At 42.2% G+C, this 20,609-nt stretch overlaps 2 protein-coding genes and 1 long non-coding RNA gene across 4 annotated transcripts in view; 1 reads left to right on the forward strand and 2 right to left on the reverse strand.

Moving 5' to 3' along the window:
• Positions 1 to 12,903, reverse strand: part of LOC310734359 (uncharacterized protein) — a 133,117-nt gene extending 120,214 nt beyond the window's left edge. For both annotated transcript variants that reach the window (XM_083556270.1, XM_083556269.1), the window contains exons 1-3: positions 12,809 to 12,903; positions 9,388 to 9,732; positions 8,930 to 9,280 (exon numbers count right to left, since the gene is read on the reverse strand). In XM_083556270.1, the coding sequence (XP_083412396.1) occupies positions 8,930 to 9,280; positions 9,388 to 9,732; positions 12,809 to 12,866 (754 nt within the window). In that variant the 5' untranslated portion in view covers positions 12,867 to 12,903. The remainder of the gene's footprint in view (positions 1 to 8,929; positions 9,281 to 9,387; positions 9,733 to 12,808) is intronic.
• Positions 12,904 to 14,125: 1,222 nt separating this feature from the next.
• Positions 14,126 to 20,609, forward strand: part of LOC310734376 — a 159,544-nt gene continuing 153,060 nt past the window's right edge. The window contains exon 1 of the long non-coding RNA XR_014536028.1: positions 14,126 to 14,272. This is a non-coding gene — a long non-coding RNA (uncharacterized lncRNA). The remainder of the gene's footprint in view (positions 14,273 to 20,609) is intronic.
• The window catches only part of LOC310734355 (uncharacterized protein), a 198,600-nt gene continuing 197,005 nt past the window's right edge, over positions 19,015 to 20,609 (reverse strand). The window contains exons 35-36 of the mRNA XM_083556263.1: positions 20,005 to 20,093; positions 19,015 to 19,736 (exon numbers count right to left, since the gene is read on the reverse strand). Of these exons, the coding sequence (XP_083412389.1) occupies positions 20,008 to 20,093 (86 nt within the window). The 3' untranslated portion in view covers positions 19,015 to 19,736; positions 20,005 to 20,007. The remainder of the gene's footprint in view (positions 19,737 to 20,004; positions 20,094 to 20,609) is intronic.

The following is a 20,609-nucleotide window of genomic DNA, read 5'->3' on the forward strand; positions in this document are numbered from 1 at the left end:
GGTGTTTAGTAGGTAAAGGAGCAGATCTGTTGTGATCGTGGTTATAGAGTGCTTTGGTAAACAGGGATGTTCAGATGTTTCCCCACTCACACACTTGGTGTGACCCAGCGTCTTACAGTGCATTCAGAAAGTATTCAGACCACCTTCACTTTTACAATGTTGTTCTGTTGCAGTCTGATTCTACAATCATTCAAATAGAAAAAAACCCATAATGACAAAAGTGATAACAGAATTATAGAAATGTCTGTAAAACTTTTTATTAAAAGAAAAATACTGAAATATTTCATGTACGTTAGTATACAGAACAGAATTATAAACAAAATACTTTTGTTTTTGCCTCCATTTTTCCTGAGCTGAACTCAAAGATCTAAGACTTTTTCTATGTACACAATTTCTCAATGTTTACTATTTCTCTCAAATATTGTTCTCAAATCTGTCCAAACCTGTGTTAGTGAGCACTAGATACTGACTGGTTTTCGGAAACCCCCCCCCCCCCCCCCGGACCCCCAATACAGTAAAACTGCACATTTTATAGTGGCATTTTATTGTAGCAGCCTAAAGCACAACTGTGCAGTAATCATGTTGTCTAATTAGTATCTTGATCTGCCACCCCTGTGAGGTGGATGATTCCCTGGATAAAGGAGAAGAGCTCACTAACACAGATTTACACGGATTACAATATTTGAGAGAAATAGGGCTTTTGTGTACATAAAAAATGTCTTAGACCTTTTGTTCAGCTCATGAAAAATGGGGGCAAAAACAAAAGTGCTGCATTTATAATTTTGTTCTGAATATTTGGATCATAAGTATTTACTCAGTACTTAGTTCAAGCTTCTTTGGCAACAATTAAAGCCTTTGAGTCTTTTTGGGTTTCATGCCACCTTTACACACTTGCCAAGTTCCTGCTCCAGAAAAACACAGCATGATGCTACCACCATCATTCTTCACTTTTGGGATGGTTTTGGGCAGGTGATGAACAGTTTCCTTCAGACATAACGTTTGGAATTAAAGACAGTTCAATCAAAACAGTTAAATCTTGTATTCATCAGAACAGTGAATGTTGTTCCTCACAGACTGAGAGTCCTTTAGGTGTCTGTTATCTCCAAGAGGGCTTCTATGAGTTTTGTGTTAGGAAGAGGCTTACATCTAGCCACTCTGTGATGCTTGTCCTTCTAGAACTTTGTATCATCTCCACACGGGATCTCCAGAGCTCAGTCACTATTAGAGTGACCATCAGATTCTCTGTCACTTCTCCTACTAAGGCCCTTCTCCCTCGATTGCTCAGTTTGGTCAGGCGACCAGCTCTTGGAAAAATCCTGGTTGTGCCACTTCTTCCATTTGAGGATTATGGAGGCCACTGTGCTCTTGGGAATCTTCAATGCAGCATCATTTTTTCACAGATCTGCCCTTACACACACCTGTCTCTGAGATCTGCAGCAGTTCCTTTGACATCATGGCTTGGTTTCTGCTCTGATCTGCATTGTTAGCTGTGAGGTCTATAGTGAGATGTCTGTCTTTTCAAATCATCATCATCATCATCATCTTCTCCCGCTTATCCGAGGCCGGGTCGCGGGGGCAGCAGTCTAAGCAGAGATGCCCAGACTTCCCTCTCCCTAGACACTTCTTCCAGCTCTTCCGGGGGGACACCGAGGCGTTCCCAGGCCAGCTGGGAGACATAGTCTCTCCAGCGTGTCCTAGGTCTTCCCCGGGGTCTCCTCCCAGTGGGACGTGCCCGGAACACCTTCCCAGGAAGGCGTCCAGGAGGCATCCGGAACAGATGCCCGAGCCACCTCAGCTGACCCCTATCGATGTGGAGGAGCAGCGGCTCTACTCTGAGCTCCTTCCGAGTGACCGAGCTTCTCACCCTATCTCTAAGGGATCACTCAGCCACCCTGTGGAGAAAGCACATTTCGGCCGCCTGTATCCGGGATCTTGACCTTTCGGTCATGACCCAGAGCTCATGACCATAGGTGAAAGTAGGAACGTAGATTGACCGGTAAATCAAGAGTTTCGCCTTGCGGCTCAGCTCTTTCTTCACCACGACAGACCGGTACATCGACCGTATTACTGCAGAAGCTGCACCGATCTGTCTGTCAATCTCCCGCTCCACCCTTTCCTCACTCGTGAACAAAACCCCAAGATACTTAAACTCCTCCACTTGCGGCAGGAACTCTCCACCAACCTGAAGTGGGCAAGCCACCCTTTTCCGACTGAGGACCATGGCCTCGGATTTGGAGGTGCTGATTCTCATCCCAGCCGCTTCACATTTGGCTGCAAACCGTCCCAGTGCATGCTGAAGGTCCTGGTCTGATGAAGCCAACACGACAACATCATCTGCAAAGAGCAGAGACGAAATCGTGTTGTCACCAAACCAGACACCCTCCGGCCCCTGGCTGCGCCTAGAAATTCTGTCCATAAAAATTATTAACAGAACCGGTGACAAAGGCCAGCCCTGCCGAGTCCAACTTGCGGAGTCCAACTTGGTTCGCCAGCAATGCGAACCAAGCTCCTGCTTCGGTCATACAGGGACCGGACAGCCCTTAGTAACCCTACCTTGGTGACTTTAGCTTGGGTGATGGACGAGTCCACCTCTGAGCCCTCAGCCTCTGCTTCCTCAATGGAAGACGTGACTGCGGGATTGAGGAGCTCCTCGAAGTATTCCTTCCACCGTCCAACGACATCCCCAGTTGAGGTCAACAGCTCCCCACCTCCACTGTAAACAGCATTGGTAGGGAACTGCTTCCCTCTCCTGAGGCGCCGGACGGTTTGCCAGAATCTCTTCGAGGCCAGCCGATAGTCCTTCTCCATGGCCTCACCAAACTCCTCCCAGGCCCGAGTTTTTGCCTCCACAACCACCCGGGCTGCAGTTCGCTTGGCCTGCCAGTACCCGTCAGCTGCCTCAGGAGTCCCACAAGCCAACCAGGCCCGATAGGACTCCTTCTTCAGCTTGACGGCATCCCTTACTTCCGGTTGCCACCACCGGGTACGGGGATTGCCGCCTCGACAGGCACCGGAGACCTTACGGCCACAGCTCCGAGCGGCCGCTTCGACAATGGAGGTGGAGAACATGGTCCACTCGGACTCAATATCTCCGGCCTCCCTCGGGATCCGGTCAAAGCTCCGCCAGAGGTGGGAGTTGAAGATCTCTCTGACAGGAGACTCGGCCAAATGTTCCCAGCAGACCCTCACAGTACGCTTGGGTCTGCCGAGTCTGTCCAGCTTCCTCCCCGGCCATCGGATCCAACTCACCACCAGGTGGTGATCAGTTGACAGCTCCGCCCCTCTCTTTACCCGAGTGTCCAGGATATACAGCCGCAGGTCAGATGAAACGACCACAAAGTCGATCATCGACCTACGGCCTAGGGTGTGCTGGTGCCACATGCACTGATGGACACCCTTATGCTTGAACATGGTGTTCGTTATGAACAAACTGTAACTAGCCCAAAAGTCCAATAACTGAACACCGCTCGGGTTCAGATCAGGGGGGGCGTTCCTCCCAATCACGCCCCTCCAGGTATCACTGTCGCTGCCCACGTGGGCATTGAAGTCTCCCAGTAGAACGACGGAGTCCCCAGTCGGAGCACTGTCCAGCACCCCTCCCAGAGACCCCAAGAAGGCCGGGTACTCTACACTGCCATTTGGCCCGTAGGCACACACAACAGTGGGAAACCTATCCCCGACCCGTAGGTGCAGGGAAACGACCCTCTCATTCACCGGGGTAAACTCCTACACATGGCGGCTGAGCTGGGGGGCTATAAGCAAACCCACACCAGCCCGCTGCCTTTCACCATGGGCAACTCCAGAGTGGTGAAGAATTCATCCTCTCTCGAGGAGTGTGGTTCCAGAGCCCAAGCCGTGCGTAGAGGTGATCCCAACTATCTCTAGTCGGAACTTCTCAACCTCACGCACAATCTCAGGCTCCCTCCCCGCCAGCGAGGTGACATTCCACGTCCCTAGAGCTAGCTTCCGTGTCCAGGGATCGGGTTGTCGAGGCCCCCGCCTTCGACTGCTGGCCGATCCTCTCAGCACCAGTCCCTTACGGTCCCTCCTGCAGGTGGGGCGCCCACGGGAAGGCGGCCCCACGTCGCTCCTTCGAGCTGAGCCCGGCCAGATTCAGTGGGGGAAGGCCCGGCCACCAGGCGCTCGCCTACGAGCCCCAATCCTGGGCCTGGCTCCAGGGTGGGGCCTCGGCTGCGCCATACCGGGCGACGTCACGGTCCTTGATTTGTTTTTTCTCATAAGGGTTTTTGAACCGCTCTTGGTCTGACCTGTCGCCTAGGACCTGTTTGCCTTAGGAGACCCTACCAGGGGCATATAGCCCCGGACAACATAGCTCCTAATTAACATTTCCACAGGTGGTCTCTAATCAAGGTATAAAAACATCTCAGCAACGATCACGAGAAATAGGAAACACCTAGAGCTCATTTTCAATAGTTGTTGCAGAGGGTCTGAGTATTAATGTGCATGTTACATTTCAGTTTTTTTATAAAATTAAATACAGACATTTCTAGATTTGTTTTTACAGAGTGTCTTTAACTTTTATTTAACAATAAGGATACTTATCTTTATTTCCCTCTCCCTGTCATCTATTTCTCTCTCTCTCTCTCTCTCTCTCTCTCTCTATCTCTCTCTCTCTCTCTTCTAGCTGGACCTGCCTGATTCATCCTGATGCCCCATCTCTGAATGGAGTCTCTTCATTTGCAGCTACTTGGTGTAGATGAGGATGGTTCCATCTCAGGGAGTTTTAATAGGGACTAATTGATGACTCTAAAATGTATCTATTTCTGTATAAATACTGAATAATGTCTATTTCTGTAAAGCTGCTTTGGGACAGTGTCCATTGTTTAAAAACATTATACAAATAAAATTTAAGTGAATTGAATTGGAATAAAATTATCAATGTATAACCAACATCCTTACAGAAGACATTATATATTTATTAAAGATTTTCTGAACAGTTGAAAAGCATGAAACACAGCACTTTGTTTTCAGATGCAAAATTTTTTTTTACTGTGGATGAATAGTTTATATCCTAGTGTACATTTATATATCTGTAAATACATTGTTCATTATTCAGAGATAACCTGGGTGCTGTTGTCTGTATGTCTGTCTTTCTATCAATCTGTCTGTCTGTCTGTCTGTCTGTCTGTCTGTCTGTCTGAAACAAATAATACTTGGAACCTACCTTGAAATGTTCGAAATGATGACAAAGCAATCCTAAATAACAAACAGATCCTAACAAAATTAAGTGCTGTGATCACAGCATTGGTAGGGAACTGCTTCCCTCTCCTGAGGCGCCGGACGGTTTGCCAGAATCTCTTCGAGGCCAGCCGATAGTCCTTCTCCATGGCCTCACCAAACTCCTCCCAGGCCCGAGTTTTTGCCTCCACAACCACCCGGGCTGCAGTTCGCTTGGCCTGCCAGTACCCGTCAGCTGCCTCAGGAGTCCCACAAGCCAACCAGGCCCGATAGGACTCCTTCTTCAGCTTGACGGCATCCCTTACTTCCGGTTGCCACCACCGGGTACGGGGATTGCCGCCTCGACAGGCACCGGAGACCTTACGGCCACAGCTCCGAGCGGCCGCTTCGACAATGGAGGTGGAGAACATGGTCCACTCGGACTCAATATCTCCGGCCTCCCTCGGGATCCGGTCAAAGCTCCGCCAGAGGTGGGAGTTGAAGATCTCTCTGACAGGAGACTCGGCCAAATGTTCCCAGCAGACCCTCACAGTACGCTTGGGTCTGCCGAGTCTGTCCAGCTTCCTCCCCGGCCATCGGATCCAACTCACCACCAGGTGGTGATCAGTTGACAGCTCCGCCCCTCTCTTTACCCGAGTGTCCAGGATATACAGCCGCAGGTCAGATGAAACGACCACAAAGTCGATCATCGACCTACGGCCTAGGGTGTGCTGGTGCCACATGCACTGATGGACACCCTTATGCTTGAACATGGTGTTCGTTATGAACAAACTGTAACTAGCCCAAAAGTCCAATAACTGAACACCGCTCGGGTTCAGATCAGGGGGGGCGTTCCTCCCAATCACGCCCCTCCAGGTATCACTGTCGCTGCCCACGTGGGCATTGAAGTCTCCCAGTAGAACGACGGAGTCCCCAGTCGGAGCACTGTCCAGCACCCCTCCCAGAGACCCCAAGAAGGCCGGGTACTCTACACTGCCATTTGGCCCGTAGGCACACACAACAGTGGGAAACCTATCCCCGACCCGTAGGTGCAGGGAAACGACCCTCTCATTCACCGGGGTAAACTCCTACACATGGCGGCTGAGCTGGGGGGCTATAAGCAAACCCACACCAGCCCGCTGCCTTTCACCATGGGCAACTCCAGAGTGGTGAAGAATTCATCCTCTCTCGAGGAGTGTGGTTCCAGAGCCCAAGCCGTGCGTAGAGGTGATCCCAACTATCTCTAGTCGGAACCTCTCAACCTCACGCACAATCTCAGGCTCCCTCCCCGCCAGCGAGGTGACATTCCACGTCCCTAGAGCTAGCTTCCGTGTCCAGGGATCGGGTTGTCGAGGCCCCCGCCTTCGACTGCTGGCCGATCCTCTCAGCACCAGTCCCTTACGGTCCCTCCTGCAGGTGGGGCGCCCACGGGAAGGCGGCCCCACGTCGCTCCTTCGAGCTGAGCCCGGCCAGATTCAGTGGGGGAAGGCCCGGCCACCAGGCGCTCGCCTACGAGCCCCAATCCTGGGCCTGGCTCCAGGGTGGGGCCTCGGCTGCGCCATACCGGGCGACGTCACGGTCCTTGATCTGTTTTTTCTCATAAGGGTTTTTGAACCGCTCTTGGTCTGACCTGTCGCCTAGGACCTGTTTGCCTTGGGAGACCCTACCAGGGGCATATAGCCCCGGACAACATAGCTCCTAATTAACATTTCCACAGGTGGTCTCTAATCAAGGTATAAAAACATCTCAGCAACGATCACGAGAAATAGGAAACACCTAGAGCTCATTTTCAATAGTTGTTGCAGAGGGTCTGAGTATTAATGTGCATGTTACATTTCAGTTTTTTTATAAAATTAAATACAGACATTTCTAGATTTGTTTTTACAGAGTGTCTTTAACTTTTATTTAACAATAAGGATACTTATCTTTATTTCCCTCTCCCTGTCATCTATTTCTCTCTCTCTCTCTCTCTCTCTCTCTCTCTCTCTCTCTCTCTCTCTCTATCTCTCTCTCTCTCTCTTCTAGCTGGACCTGCCTGATTCATCCTGATGCCCCATCTCTGAATGGAGTCTCTTCATTTGCAGCTACTTGGTGTAGATGAGGATGGTTCCATCTCAGGGAGTTTTAATAGGGACTAATTGATGACTCTAAAATGTATCTATTTCTGTATAAATACTGAATAATGTCTATTTCTGTAAAGCTGCTTTGGGACAGTGTCCATTGTTTAAAAACATTATACAAATAAAATTTAAGTGAATTGAATTGGAATAAAATTATCAATGTATAACCAACATCCTTACAGAAGACATTATATATTTATTAAAGATTTTCTGAACAGTTGAAAAGCATGAAACACAGCACTTTGTTTTCAGATGCAAAATTTTTTTTTACTGTGGATGAATAGTTTATATCCTAGTGTACATTTATATATCTGTAAATACATTGTTCATTATTCAGAGATAACCTGGGTGCTGTTGTCTGTATGTCTGTCTTTCTATCAATCTGTCTGTCTGTCTGTCTGTCTGTCTGTCTGTCTGTCTGTCTGTCTGAAACAAATAATACTTGGAACCTACCTTGAAATGTTCGAAATGATGACAAAGCAATCCTAAATAACAAACAGATCCTAACAAAATTAAGTGCTGAACAAGTTGCTGCTTCTTTAAAAAGCCCTGGAAGAAAGATGAGATCATTTATTAATTGATATATCAAAGTCAATAAAGAAACTGTTGAAAGAAATTAACCAACAGCCCACTAAGTTTAAAAAGACGCGTCAGAACCGATCTATAATTACAATTACTGTCAATTATTATTAATGCAGTTCTGTTATACATTTATCCTTTTAGTGTCACCACTTTAGCAGCACAACAGTGTGTTCAGTTTTATAATACTGATAGAGATGAGAGAAAATGACAAATAGAGTGTCATGTTAACATAGATAACATACTGTAAGAGAAACGGCCCAGTAATCTGCAGTGATCTGGATGATTTACTTTGTAAAGTGCACATCGACACAAAAGGGTCAGAGATATAAAACAAATCACAAAAGGTGCAAAAAGCCACATGTAAACACAGAAAGTCAGCTCTCTTTTGCAATGCGAGGCAGCATGGGCTATGTAATGTCACAAAGTGCTCAAGGGGGAATCTCCCCAATGCACTGCTCCACGAGTGGCTATAACAAGGTTCCTCTCCGGTGGTCCGTCCCATTTGGGCAAATGTCTAAACTACAACCTGGATCTGGAAGCGAGCATTGTCTTTGATGATTGTGGCAGACATTTTTCTAAATCAATGAATAATATGAGAATTACAGTTATAAAGAGTGAAACTGTAAAAAACAATACTTACCCTCAGTAAAACCCCAAAGAATGAAGCCAATGGACAAAGTGATATTCAGACAAAGGACAAGTGCAGACTGTACAGCCAGGTGTCCATCTACAAGGAAATGATGTACAAGGTACAGATTTTTATGAAGTTGACTTTAATAAGTTAAATGAAACCTAAAATGTTTTTGAAGTGATAGAAAGAAGCCCAGACTCACCTTTCTTTTTTAAAGATGTATAAGAGAGGTTTCCTAGGATAACTGATCCAATTACAAACCCAATTATACAAAACACAATTATCCCAATATGCAAAGAGGAAACACCTGCATGGAACAAACACCAGAGTTATTAAACCACTACAAGACTGTAATATATAAGAGTAGTGAATGCTCTACAACATCTTTACCTGTTTACTGTCCATAAAAACAACTTACCGAGCTGCTGCACCTCCACTGTTGTGTTATCAAAAAATGTCCCAGAAAATGCTAAACAGATGTACAGTCCTTTGTCCTCAATTCTGACATCCTTCAGTCTCATTGAGAAGTTTCCTTTGCTTCTGTCTTCAGCGCTGAAAAATTCTACTCTGCCCTTAAATCTCCCATGTGTTGATTCTGTCAGAATGTCACCCTCCTGATAGAGCAGCACTAAGAGATCTTCATCCTGTTTCTTCCATGAAACCTCTTCTATCTTTTCTGAGGGTATATGTGAGTCTACAGAGCAGTTCAGTGTGATTTCTTCACCCGCATACGCAGATATAACGTGGGCTCCAGACACAATCAAACGCTCTGAAATGAATTTTATTTATCATTTTAGTTTGACAGAAACATTTAATAATTTTTATACGATTTATTTTTAAAGAGTATTAAATGAATCAGGTGAAAAATGTACCCACCAATCTCCATTATTTTAATCAGAGTTTCATCAGAGTGCTGGTTTGTGTGAACTACACACTTATAAACTCCTGCATCTTCCTGAGTCACATTTGTAAGCAGTAGAGAGAAGTTTCCATGAGCAACCTCCTCAGAGAAGAAATGAGCTCTTTCATGATAACGCTGGTTCTGAGACTCTGGTCGACTTTCTCCATTCTGCCACAAGTGCACTAGAGATCCAGAGTCATTTCTTTTCCACTCCACTTCCAGTTCTTCCATTGGTAGAGGAGTTTCTACAAAACAGGGCAACATCACTGAGTCTCCCAGCTGGACAGTGAGAGGATCAGATGGACCCTGGACATGGAAACCTAAAGAAAATAAAAACACTGTTAAAATAATGTTGACCTGATGTGTGAAATGCCATTCAATCATCATGTCTGAAGTTTCTACATTTCTAGACCTTCTCTTTCTCCTGGTCTCAGTGTTGGGGAGGTGCAAAATGGACTGGTTTCCTTCCTTTTTTTCCCCTTCTCTCTTTTTAATCTCTGATACCCAAATTCCTCTGTCTCTACAAATGTGGAACCAGTCGAATCTTTTCTCCAGACATTCAGCTGAAATACTTTTCCGTGCTTTTTGTAAACCTTGCCGAAGGATGTAACACTTATATAACTATATAACACTCACAGGGCTCAGACGTATGTTTCGTCTTATCGTTTTGTTATATGGTGAAGTCGGTTCCAATGAGCTGCAGTCCAGGCAGAATTGCATGGGGTTGAAGTATAGAATGGGAGTGCTGAATCAGTTCCTCTTTGACCCAGTGTCAGGATCTGGGAGAATTCTGTGACCAGATGCTGCCACTGTGCCACTACTCTCTATTCCCTACTTCCTGTTCCCTAGACCAGGGGTGGCCAACCAGTCAAGAGACCAAGAGACACATTTTTTACTGTGTTATCGCAAAGGGCCACATCATACACATGGGCACACACACACACACACACACACACACACACATTCACATCATAACCTTGTGCTCCAGAACATCTGATCACATGCACATTATCAACTTGTGCTGTTAATATCATGAACAGCAGCTACGCTAATTCCTCTCCACTGCTTCTCTTTCTCTCCCCATCCCGAGGCATCCTGAGGTTTGGCCAGCTCCAGTCACGTCCCACCTCGTGAAGATTATGGACCTATGGATGATCATGGAGAAGTAGATGCCGAGTGTTTAAAGGCCCTGGCATGGAGAAGCTGATGCTGGATCTATGATGATCACAAATTGTTCTGTATTGTTGAAAGATTTTTATGACCAAACTTTTGATGTCACCCATATGAGGATGGGTTCCCCTTTGAGTCTGGTTCCTCTCAAGGTTTCTTCCTCATATCATCTAAGGGAGTTTTTCCTTGCCACTGTCGCCACGGCTTGCTCATCAGGGACAAACGCACACCATTCACCTTCACTGTTGTTTTCTGTAAAGCTGCTTTGAGACAATGTCTGTTGTGAAAAGCGCTATACAAATAAACTTGACTTGACTTGACTTGACACACACACACACACCCCCCTCTGCTCAGCCAGATTTATTGTAAATGTCACACACCAACATGATAATGACAGAAATTGAGAAAAAGACCACAGGTCAGTAATTTTTTAACAATGAACATTGTGTGCACTGTCTCACACACACAAACACTCAGTTAAACCAAGTCCACAAACAAAAATATAATAATTTACAATAGCATTTTTCTTTTATTATGCATGTTACTTAGTGGGACTTCTGGCATTCCAGGTCGGAGTGCAACTGTGATTCAGTAGCTGTGTTAATGTCCCATATTCTGTGTTCAACAGTGTGGAGGGACAGTTTGACATCTGATACGATGCGTTTTAGTTTGTCATTTTCAGAAGACAAGATTTCAACAACGTCAATGAGGCATTTTTTAATGAAGTTCCCTTCATTGTATGGCTTTTTAACTTGTGTAATGTTCAAACCAGTTAAAACTGTATCCGCTTTTCTGCCTGACTTTTCAAAATGTCCTACTTGTGTTTGTGAAGTTTAGTCCTTTTTGAAAATTCCTGGTTGATGTTAGCATGGAGTGGTGCTGAAGATTTGAAATGCACTAATGACGCCTGACATAAGGCAGAGTGACTTGTCATTACGTTCAACAAAAAAATATAAACTCTTCCACTCTGTTAAAAACGTCCTGTGTTCATCTTCATATTTTTGTTTTGCTGTGCATTTTTTCGAACTTGACACAAATTGTTTACTTAAAATTTAAGTAAACAATTTGCATATCGCAATTTGTGTTTGTGTTTTTTTTTTAATGTGTGTGTTCGCTTCGCTTGAGTTCATTAGGGTATTTTCGTCAAATGCGCATGTGCGTGAGATGAATATACCGCAAAGTTTCCCAGTAGGGGCAAGAGCATTCAAGTTAAAAAAATACCATATTGAACTCAAGCGAAGCGAACACGCACATTAAAAAAAACACAAACACAAACTTTGATATGAACGCAAGAGCCGCATGAAACCAGGCAAAGAGCCACGGGTTGGCCAGCCCTACCCAAGACTCTAACAGTGTCCCTAATGTTTTCACCTGGTCCTTGTTAGTTTCTGTGTATTTAGGTTCCCTCTTTTGTGTCTGTTCTTGTTGCTTCATTATCGTTATGTTCAGGAGCCTTGATATTTTGTTCAGATGTTTTTATTGAGAGTTTTCCTGTTTCTCGAGTCCTCTGTGAAAGTCCCTGTGCTTGATTTGTGTTTTGTCTGGCTCTCATTCATGACACTGTGTCTTTTTCAGTTCAATAACGTTTCCCAATTGACTCTCATTGTTATGCTATGTTATGTTTTGATATGTTGTCCTTTATGTTCTGGTGTTGCCTATGTTTTAAAATGTTGCCTGCTATGTTTATTATGCTAAGTATTTGATTTCATGTGTTTTTTGTTTCTGTTTTTGTTGCACTGTCGGACTAGAGACTAAGCAAAAAATTATTTATACCACAATATACAGCATATGTAAACACCAGACAAAGTGAGTTCTAGAAACGTTTGAGTCTTGTAATGTAGCTCCAGAAGAGGCGCAGTTTACAGATCCTCCAAAACTTCTAACCCGAACCACACCCTGTCATGATTTTTTTGGTTGGTCGGTTGGTCTTTTCTCTTTTTTTTTTTTTTTCTTCATAATACTCGTGTGTTGGATTCAATAATTCAATAACTATAAATATATATATATGTATTTATGATTTCTGTATGACTGGATGTTTTACAGGTAAGCTATTAGTTCTAGTTCCTCAATTCTGCATGAACGTTTTCAGAGTTAAAGCACATGAAGAAAAGAAAAATATTCCTTTATTTTAAACTTCCTTAGATCAGATCATAACCTGAATTTCAGCTCTATGAAACTCAGTGTATTTACAGTTCACTAATAAACACAATTAATGGTAAACATTACCATTACAGAAGATCACCGACAGCAGCAGATGAAACCAGAGCAGTACAGAAGCCTCCATGTCTGTAACACGAATACTTTTACTTTCACTTTTCACCTCATGTGATTTACAACGAATTATGTCTGTCCGAACTCCTTCCGAAACATCTTGATCTACTGTCAGATATTCAAATACCTTTTAAAAACATGTTTTTTAGACATTGTAATGTTTTATAATTTTTTTAAACAAATCATTTTCTGAAGAATTCATTTGCCCTCACTGTGCTCTTACTTCTCATTTATATCTGTATAACTCTACTGTAGGCCTGACCTTTACAACTAAAATAATACATTGTTATGAATTGTAAGTGAAATGTGATTTAATTGAGTTATATGTGAAGAAAATAAAGATTTCTGGGCAGGCATAATAAAGTCACGTGTGCCTTTTGATCAGGCGAAATTAACAGACATCTAAAAGGTCCTTAAAGTAAGAAGGCGGAACTGAGATGGAACTGGTGCACTTGTTTAGAGAAGAGGAGCTTAATAATGTGAAGAAACAAATGTAATAAATAAAATCCTATATAAAGCAGAGTAGTGATGGGTTTATCCCTGAGAACAGGATACAGAATTGAGTAGTTCATCTCTTAACTTTTTCAGTCCGAGTCGTTCGTTCTTTTATCACGTGACTCTAATAGACGCTATGCAGTGTATTACACAGGAACCAGAATTGAGAATTGAATTGAACTTTTTTTTTTTCGCTCATTACATTTTTACACAAATATCTGTACTTTCGACTTCTTACATTTTCATACCAGACTCATAACTTTGTAAATTTTCCAAATAGATTAAAAATAATCTTTTTTCTTCCCATTGCACTTTCAGCCTGTCAACCTCTTGTCTTTTTACTGATGCTCCAAATCTTAAATCAAGCAGCGAAATCTTACAACCTGAGCTCAAACACACACTCATGCTCATTTCACACGTCCATGTCTTCAGTACCACCCATAATATATTAATTTTTTATTATTACATAACTGTTTACATGCTGTTTTTTAAAATGTTGAAATGACAATAAAAGCTTCTTGCCTTGACTTCAAAAAATCCACCATTAATAACCCTAACCCTAACCCTCTCTTTACTCACAACATAACACTTTATTCTCCTCTGTTCCAGCGCCCTCTAACGACGGACACTTGTAACAACAATATTTTATATTACACATTGGACTCGGCGGCTTCCGTATGTTTCACGCCAGCGCGCTTCACCTCAGTCACTATATAATCAGACCGTTTTTACATAAAACACAAACAAAATAAATAAAACAAAGGACAAGTATAAAGTGTAAAAATATGAATATATGTTTGTGTTTGTTATGTGCAGTGTGAATCACCGTCAGGAGATTAAAATGAGTGGAAATGTTTCCGTGTGTGAGAAACCGCTATGCGCGCGCACACAAATCACCTCAGAACAGAGTAACGGAGGACTGAGGTAAAATACTGTGTGTGTGTGAGAGTGAGTAAGTGAGTTTGTGTGTGTGTGTGAGAGAGTGAGTAAGTGAGTTTGTGTGTGTGTGTGTGTGTGTGTGTGTGTGAGAGTGTGTGTGTGTGTGTGTGTGTGTGTGAGTGAGAGAGAGAGAGAGAGAGAGAGTGTGTGTGTGTGTATGTGTGTGTGTGTGTGAGAGAGAGAGAGAGAGAGAGAGAGAGAGATGATTGGATGGAGGTGAGTTTGAGTTCTGTATTTATGGTAAGAGATGATTGGAATTGTTTATTTTGGAATACGTCTCATATGATAAAGTAAATGAAATGAAAGTGTGTATTTATTGATGTAATGTTAATATTACAGAGTGAAATACTCGCCCTCTGTGCCTGTGTACACACACAACAGCCTTGTTCTCGCAGCCTCTTTATATCAGATCTAAATCTGTACAAATGAGAGCAGGAATGATCACATGTTCTGTCTAAACAAACTGATACAGAAAAGGAATCTATTTATACGTGTATGAACTCGTCAGCAGTACACACACACCTTTCTCTGTTCTCCTGCCCTGTGTGATGGAACAAATGTGACAGTCAGTTAAATCAATCCAAATCTAATATATTTGTTGTATCATATCATTCTGATGAATCAATGTTTTTATCAGACTAAATGTGTTCAACAAACTAAATAAATGATAAATATTAATAAAGTAGAACTCTGCTCTGAAGTGGTTCACATGTTTTCAGCCATGTGAAGTTTTATTACTGTTAAATAAAATATATCCTTGCACGTCTTAATACATTAACCACATCACCCTCCTTTCTCTCAGGCCTCTTTTCCTTCCCCTTGCCTTTCCTCTCACTGCCCTACACACAGAAATGGGGATCAGTTCCCTTTTTTAAATGTTCCCTGAATACGACCTGAGCTGATCTGTTGGTGGGCATCTGGGCATTTTTCAGAACTGGTACAGATCCTTGAAACACTGAACTGATACGTACAATATACCGATGACTGTGTACAAGTACACAATATTCTTTGATGGGTTCAGGTTACCAAGTCTAGTTCTTCTAGTTCATGTGAAGCTTTGTGTGCAGTGCTGGGTGAATGTGAATAGCAATCACAATCTAATTCAGGTGTCAAAATCATAATATTGTTCCTTCATGTTTCTCACTTTCTCAAAGTATGGACGTGCAGGTAGATTCATTTGGTAAACTAAGTCACTGCCATTAGTGAACATTTACAGTGGGTACGGAAAGTATTCAGACCCCCTTAAATTTTTCACTCTTTGTTATATTGCAGCCATTTGCTAAAATCATTTAAGTTCATTCTTCTTCCTCATGAATGTACACACAGCTCCCCATACTGACAGAAAAACACAGAATTGTTGACATTGTTGCAGATTTATTAAAAAAGAAAAACTGAAATATCACATGGTCCTAAGTATTCAGACCCTTTGCTGTGACACTCATATATTTAACTCAGGTGCTTTCCATTTCTTCTGATCATCCTTGAGATGGTTCTACACCTTCATTTGAGTCCAGCTGTGTTTGATTATACTAATTGGACTTGATTAGGAAAGCCACACACCTGTCTATATAAGACCTTCCAGATCACAATGCATGTCAGAGCAAATGAGAATCATGAGGTCAAAGGAACTGCCTGAAGAGCTCAGAGACAGAATTGTGGTAAGGCACAGATCTGGCCAAGGTTACAAAAAGATTTCTGCTGCACTTAAGGTTCCTAAGAGCACAGTGGCCTCCATAATCCTCAAATGGAAGACGTTTTGGACGACCAGAACCCTTTCTAGAGCTGGCCGTCCGGCCAATCTGAGCTATCGGGGGAGAAGAGCCTTGGTGAGAGAGGTAAAGAAGAACCCAAAGATCACTGTGGCTGAGCTCCAGAGATGCAGTCAGGAGATGGGAGAAAGTTGTAGAAAGTCAACCATCACTGCAGCCCCCCACCAGTCGGGGCTTTATGGCAGAGTGGCCCGACGGAAGCCTCTCCTCAGTGTAAGACACATAAAAGCCCGCATGGAGTTTGCTAAAAAACACCGGAAGGACTCCAAGATGGTGAGAAATAAGATTCTCTGGTCTGATGAGACCAATATAGAACTTTTTGGCCTTAATTCTAAGCGGTATGTGTGGAGAAAACCAGGCACTGCTCATCACCTGTCCAATACAGTCCCAACAGTGAAGCATGGTGGTGGCAGCATCATGCTGTGGGGGTGTTTTTCAGTTGCAGGGACAGGACGACTGGTTGCAATCGAGGGAAAGATGAATGCGGCCAAGTACAGGGATATCCTGGACAAAAACCTTCTCCAGAGTGCTCTGGACCTCAGACTGGGCCGAAGGTTTACCTTCCAACAAGACAATGACCCTAAGCACAAAGCTAAAATAACAAAGGAGTGGCTTCACAACAACTCCGTGACTGTTCTTGAATGGCCCAGCTAGAGCCCTGACTTAAACCCAATTGAGCATCTCTGGAGAGACCTAAAAATGGCTGTCCACCAACGTTTACCATCCAACCTGACAGAACTGGAGAGGACCTGCAAGGAGGAATGGCAGAGGATCCCCAAATCCAGGTGTGAAAGACTTGTTGCATCTTTCCCAAAAAGACTCCTGGCTGTATTAGATCGAAAGGGGGCTTCTACTAAATACTGAGCAAAGGGTCTGAATACTTAGGACCATGTGATATTTCAGTTTTTCTTTTTTAATAAATCTGCAACAATGTCAACAATTCTGTGTTTTTCTGTCAGTATGGGGTGCTGTGTGTACATTCATGAGGAAGAAGAATGAACCTAAATGATTTTAGCAAATGGCTGCAATATAACAAAGAGTGAAAAATTGAAGGGGGTCTGAATACTTTCCGTACCCACTGTATAATTAAGGAGTGTAACTTCATCTGCAGCAATGCTGAGGCAGGTGATGGGTGTGAATAAAACTCCCATATTAATTCCTTCTATCACTGTTTCAGGGTTCAGTTCTGAAGATCTGATGTTCTTGTTTAAGGTTTAAAATAATGCCAGTTCTGGTAATAATAAAAAATCTATAAAAATTTGTAACAATAATTAAAGAACCTTTTTATTTCTGTAACTGAAGCAACAATAAACAGACCTGCTTGACATCATGTTCTATACCATGTGTAGAGATTATACTTACAGAAAGTGGAGATCTGTAAAGTGAGCCAGCACACAGCAAACACACATTCAGCTGGTATCACAATAACTCGCAGATCCACCGTACGCTGACCATTTCCTGTTTATAATAAATTAATGATCACTTATCACTTGAATAACTTGCATCATTTGCTTTAAGAATGTTGATGGAGAAGTATAGAGAAGGTCAGAGAAGGTTGCATTGTGTGTTTGTGGATTTAGAGAAAGTGTACGACAGAGTGAGGAAGTCTGGTGTGTCAGAGGAGTATGTGAGGGTGTTGCAGGACATGTACGAGGACAGTGTAACAGCAGTGAAGTGTGCAGTAGGAACGGCAGACTGGTTTAAGGTGAAGGTTGGACTGCATCAAGGATCGGCTCTGAGCCCTTTCCAGTTTGCAGTGGTGATTCCAGCTGTCTAGAGAAGTTGCCTTGTGTCTCCTTAATTGTTTCTTTTGGCTGCACAAATTCTTTCTTCCTTTCTTATTTGCAGTTCTCTTCAAGGTATTACTATTTCTGACCAACATTTTCTTATTAGCCAGCTAGCAGACCACATCACCCTGTTTTTAAAAGACCAATCACAGATCCCAATTACCATTGAGCACATTAAAACCTTTTCTAAAGCTTCTGGTTTATATCTGAATCTTGATAAATGTGAACTGAAGCCACTAAATCCAGTTTGTCTGTTTCTAGTGCTAAAGCTGAGGGTATCTCGAGATTGAGCTACTCTGCTCTCTCTGTACATGAGGATAAATCTGTATGTGCTGACAGTGATAGTGCTGTCACAAGGCTCATTTAAAAGACATGGATATTATATGGATATAGATGTTGTGTGTCTTATTGCAACAATTAGCTAAGGAGTTTTATAGTTTTTTACTTCTGAAATTTTGATAAACTGTGCACAATGATGTGTATTTAATTGTGAAACAAATGCATTTAGTGTTTCCGACTCGTATACTTTTGTTTATTTTAATGCAAATTCAGTGGCACTTCTGAAATATTTTGAATCCTGTTGCACTGGAAGAGTCTTCCACTTGTTCAAAGCTGAAAGTAATTGAATGAAACCTGAGGTCCACCATGTCACAGCGACCGTGCTGTCATTAGTCTCATGCAGTTGCTGGTCAGATTTGCTCCGATGATGTAATTAATAACTTTGCATTAAAGAAAGAAAGAAATGTCGTGTTTTAGGGAAATTCATTTGTAGTAAAACATATATTTGGTTTGGTTGTTGTGTGAAAAGCACATTTATTTCTGTTTCTAATTTCTTATCAAAAGATAAAGTAGGTGCAGATTGTTGTTGTTTATTTTTCTTTATAGGAGGCAGCAGGTCACGGTTGATACATTATTGCTATCAGACTGCTGCTTTGTGATTATTTATGTAGCAGGAGGCTCCATTTTGAATTTGATTTGGTTTCAGAGTCGTCGATGCCATATGTAGTTTAATTCTTTATAGAAAATGGAGTAAAGTGTAAAATCTAAAGCTAATATCAGAATGTTGGAGGCGTTGCTAAAAAAAAAAAAAAAAAAAAAAAAAAAACCTAAGATTGTGGTTTTAATCACATTAAACTGCAATAAATATAAATAATCAATAAGAAAAAAAGAATGGATTTTATTAGTTTTTAATTTGTCCAACACACAACACATTAATGACATTCACTATGTAGTGAAATATATTCTTTTTACATTTGTACACTGTTTATAAAAATAAACTTTGCATAGAAAACTAAGTTTTCCCTGAATCTTTATATAAGGTTTTCTAATAGTATTTGTACCAGAAATTCAGTTTCCCAGAAATCTAGAGATCACTATCTTACAAAAAATGTAATACATTTAAAAAATAAATTGTCATAATATCCACCGGAGGAGCAAATATGGAGAAATTCATATGCAAGTAAACATTACATAAATCACCTTAGACACTTTTAAAACCCTCCATGAGGGGGTCAGACCAGTGTATTTAATTACGTTCAGTCATGGGAAAAAGAAAATACTCCAGAATAATACATTAAAGCAATGGTGAAGACTGATGGTGGAATCATGACTGTTTCAGCTTGTTTTCATATTAAACTTGTACTTTCTCTTTCCCATGACTTCATTTTTCAGTCAGAAAAAGCACCTTTTTATGCTCGGGGTTGCAGAGACCTCACACTAGAGGGTGCTGTGGGGATTTCAGTCACTCAGGTGATGAAAGATGGAGCTCCAGCAGGTCAGGTGGTAAAGAATCAAGGTACATGTGCTTTTGGTATCTTCTGGGGTTGTGATTGAATTTATTGTGTTTGATTTTATGTATGAAATGAGGATCTGCTTCAGAATGGAACATTTCTGCTTTAAAAAATTTGAAAGGTTCATTTTTGAGGAAAGATATTTGATTAACAGGTAAATACATGATGAGTTTAATGTAATAAGATGAAAAATACTTAATTAACTATTATTATTAGTGCATTAAGAGACTGTATACGGCTGAACATCATGAGTCTTAATAAATTAAAGATCAGGTTTACTGTTATTTTAACAGTTGTGTACATTAACACTTTGTACTGTATATCCATAAATAATTAGTGTAGAATCAAAGCATTTGGGAAGCGTCTTTTACCTGCTAAGATCCTGAGAGCTCAGAAACAGGAGCCAGATTCTGGAGTTCATGGTCATGTTTGGGTTGAGATGCTGTTTTTTTCTTCTGGCCTGTGTGATGGCAACAAATGTGACAGTCAGAGACTTCAATCCAAATGTAACATATATATATATATATATATATATATATAAAATATTGATGAAAGAGAATTTTGATGGGGACATGTTTTCTGCAATGTTAAATGTAATTAATATTATATAAAATGTATCATTGTATGTCTTAATGTAACACAGCTGAGAAAATTCCACATCACCAAGTCCCCCCTTCATATCCTTCCCCTTGCCCTTCTTCTTACTGCCCTACATCCAACCCAGCTCCACAGAAACACGGCTCAAGTCCCCTTTTAATGGTTCCCTGAATACAGCCTGGGTTAATCTGATGGTGTTGCAGAAAAGCTTTAAAGCTGAATTTCCAGGACTGGTAAAGATCCCTGATGCACCAAACTGATATAAACCAAATACTAATGAGTATCAAATCATTCATAATTATTCACAGGGTACACAGTATCAATGCATTGTTGAAACTGGGGCAACCAGTAAGGGATATTTATGCATTTCACCTTCACT

The sequence above is a fragment of the Silurus aristotelis genome (genome assembly GCF_946808225.1).
Source record: "Silurus aristotelis genome assembly, chromosome: 12".
Lineage (NCBI taxonomy): Eukaryota > Metazoa > Chordata > Actinopteri > Siluriformes > Siluridae > Silurus > Silurus aristotelis.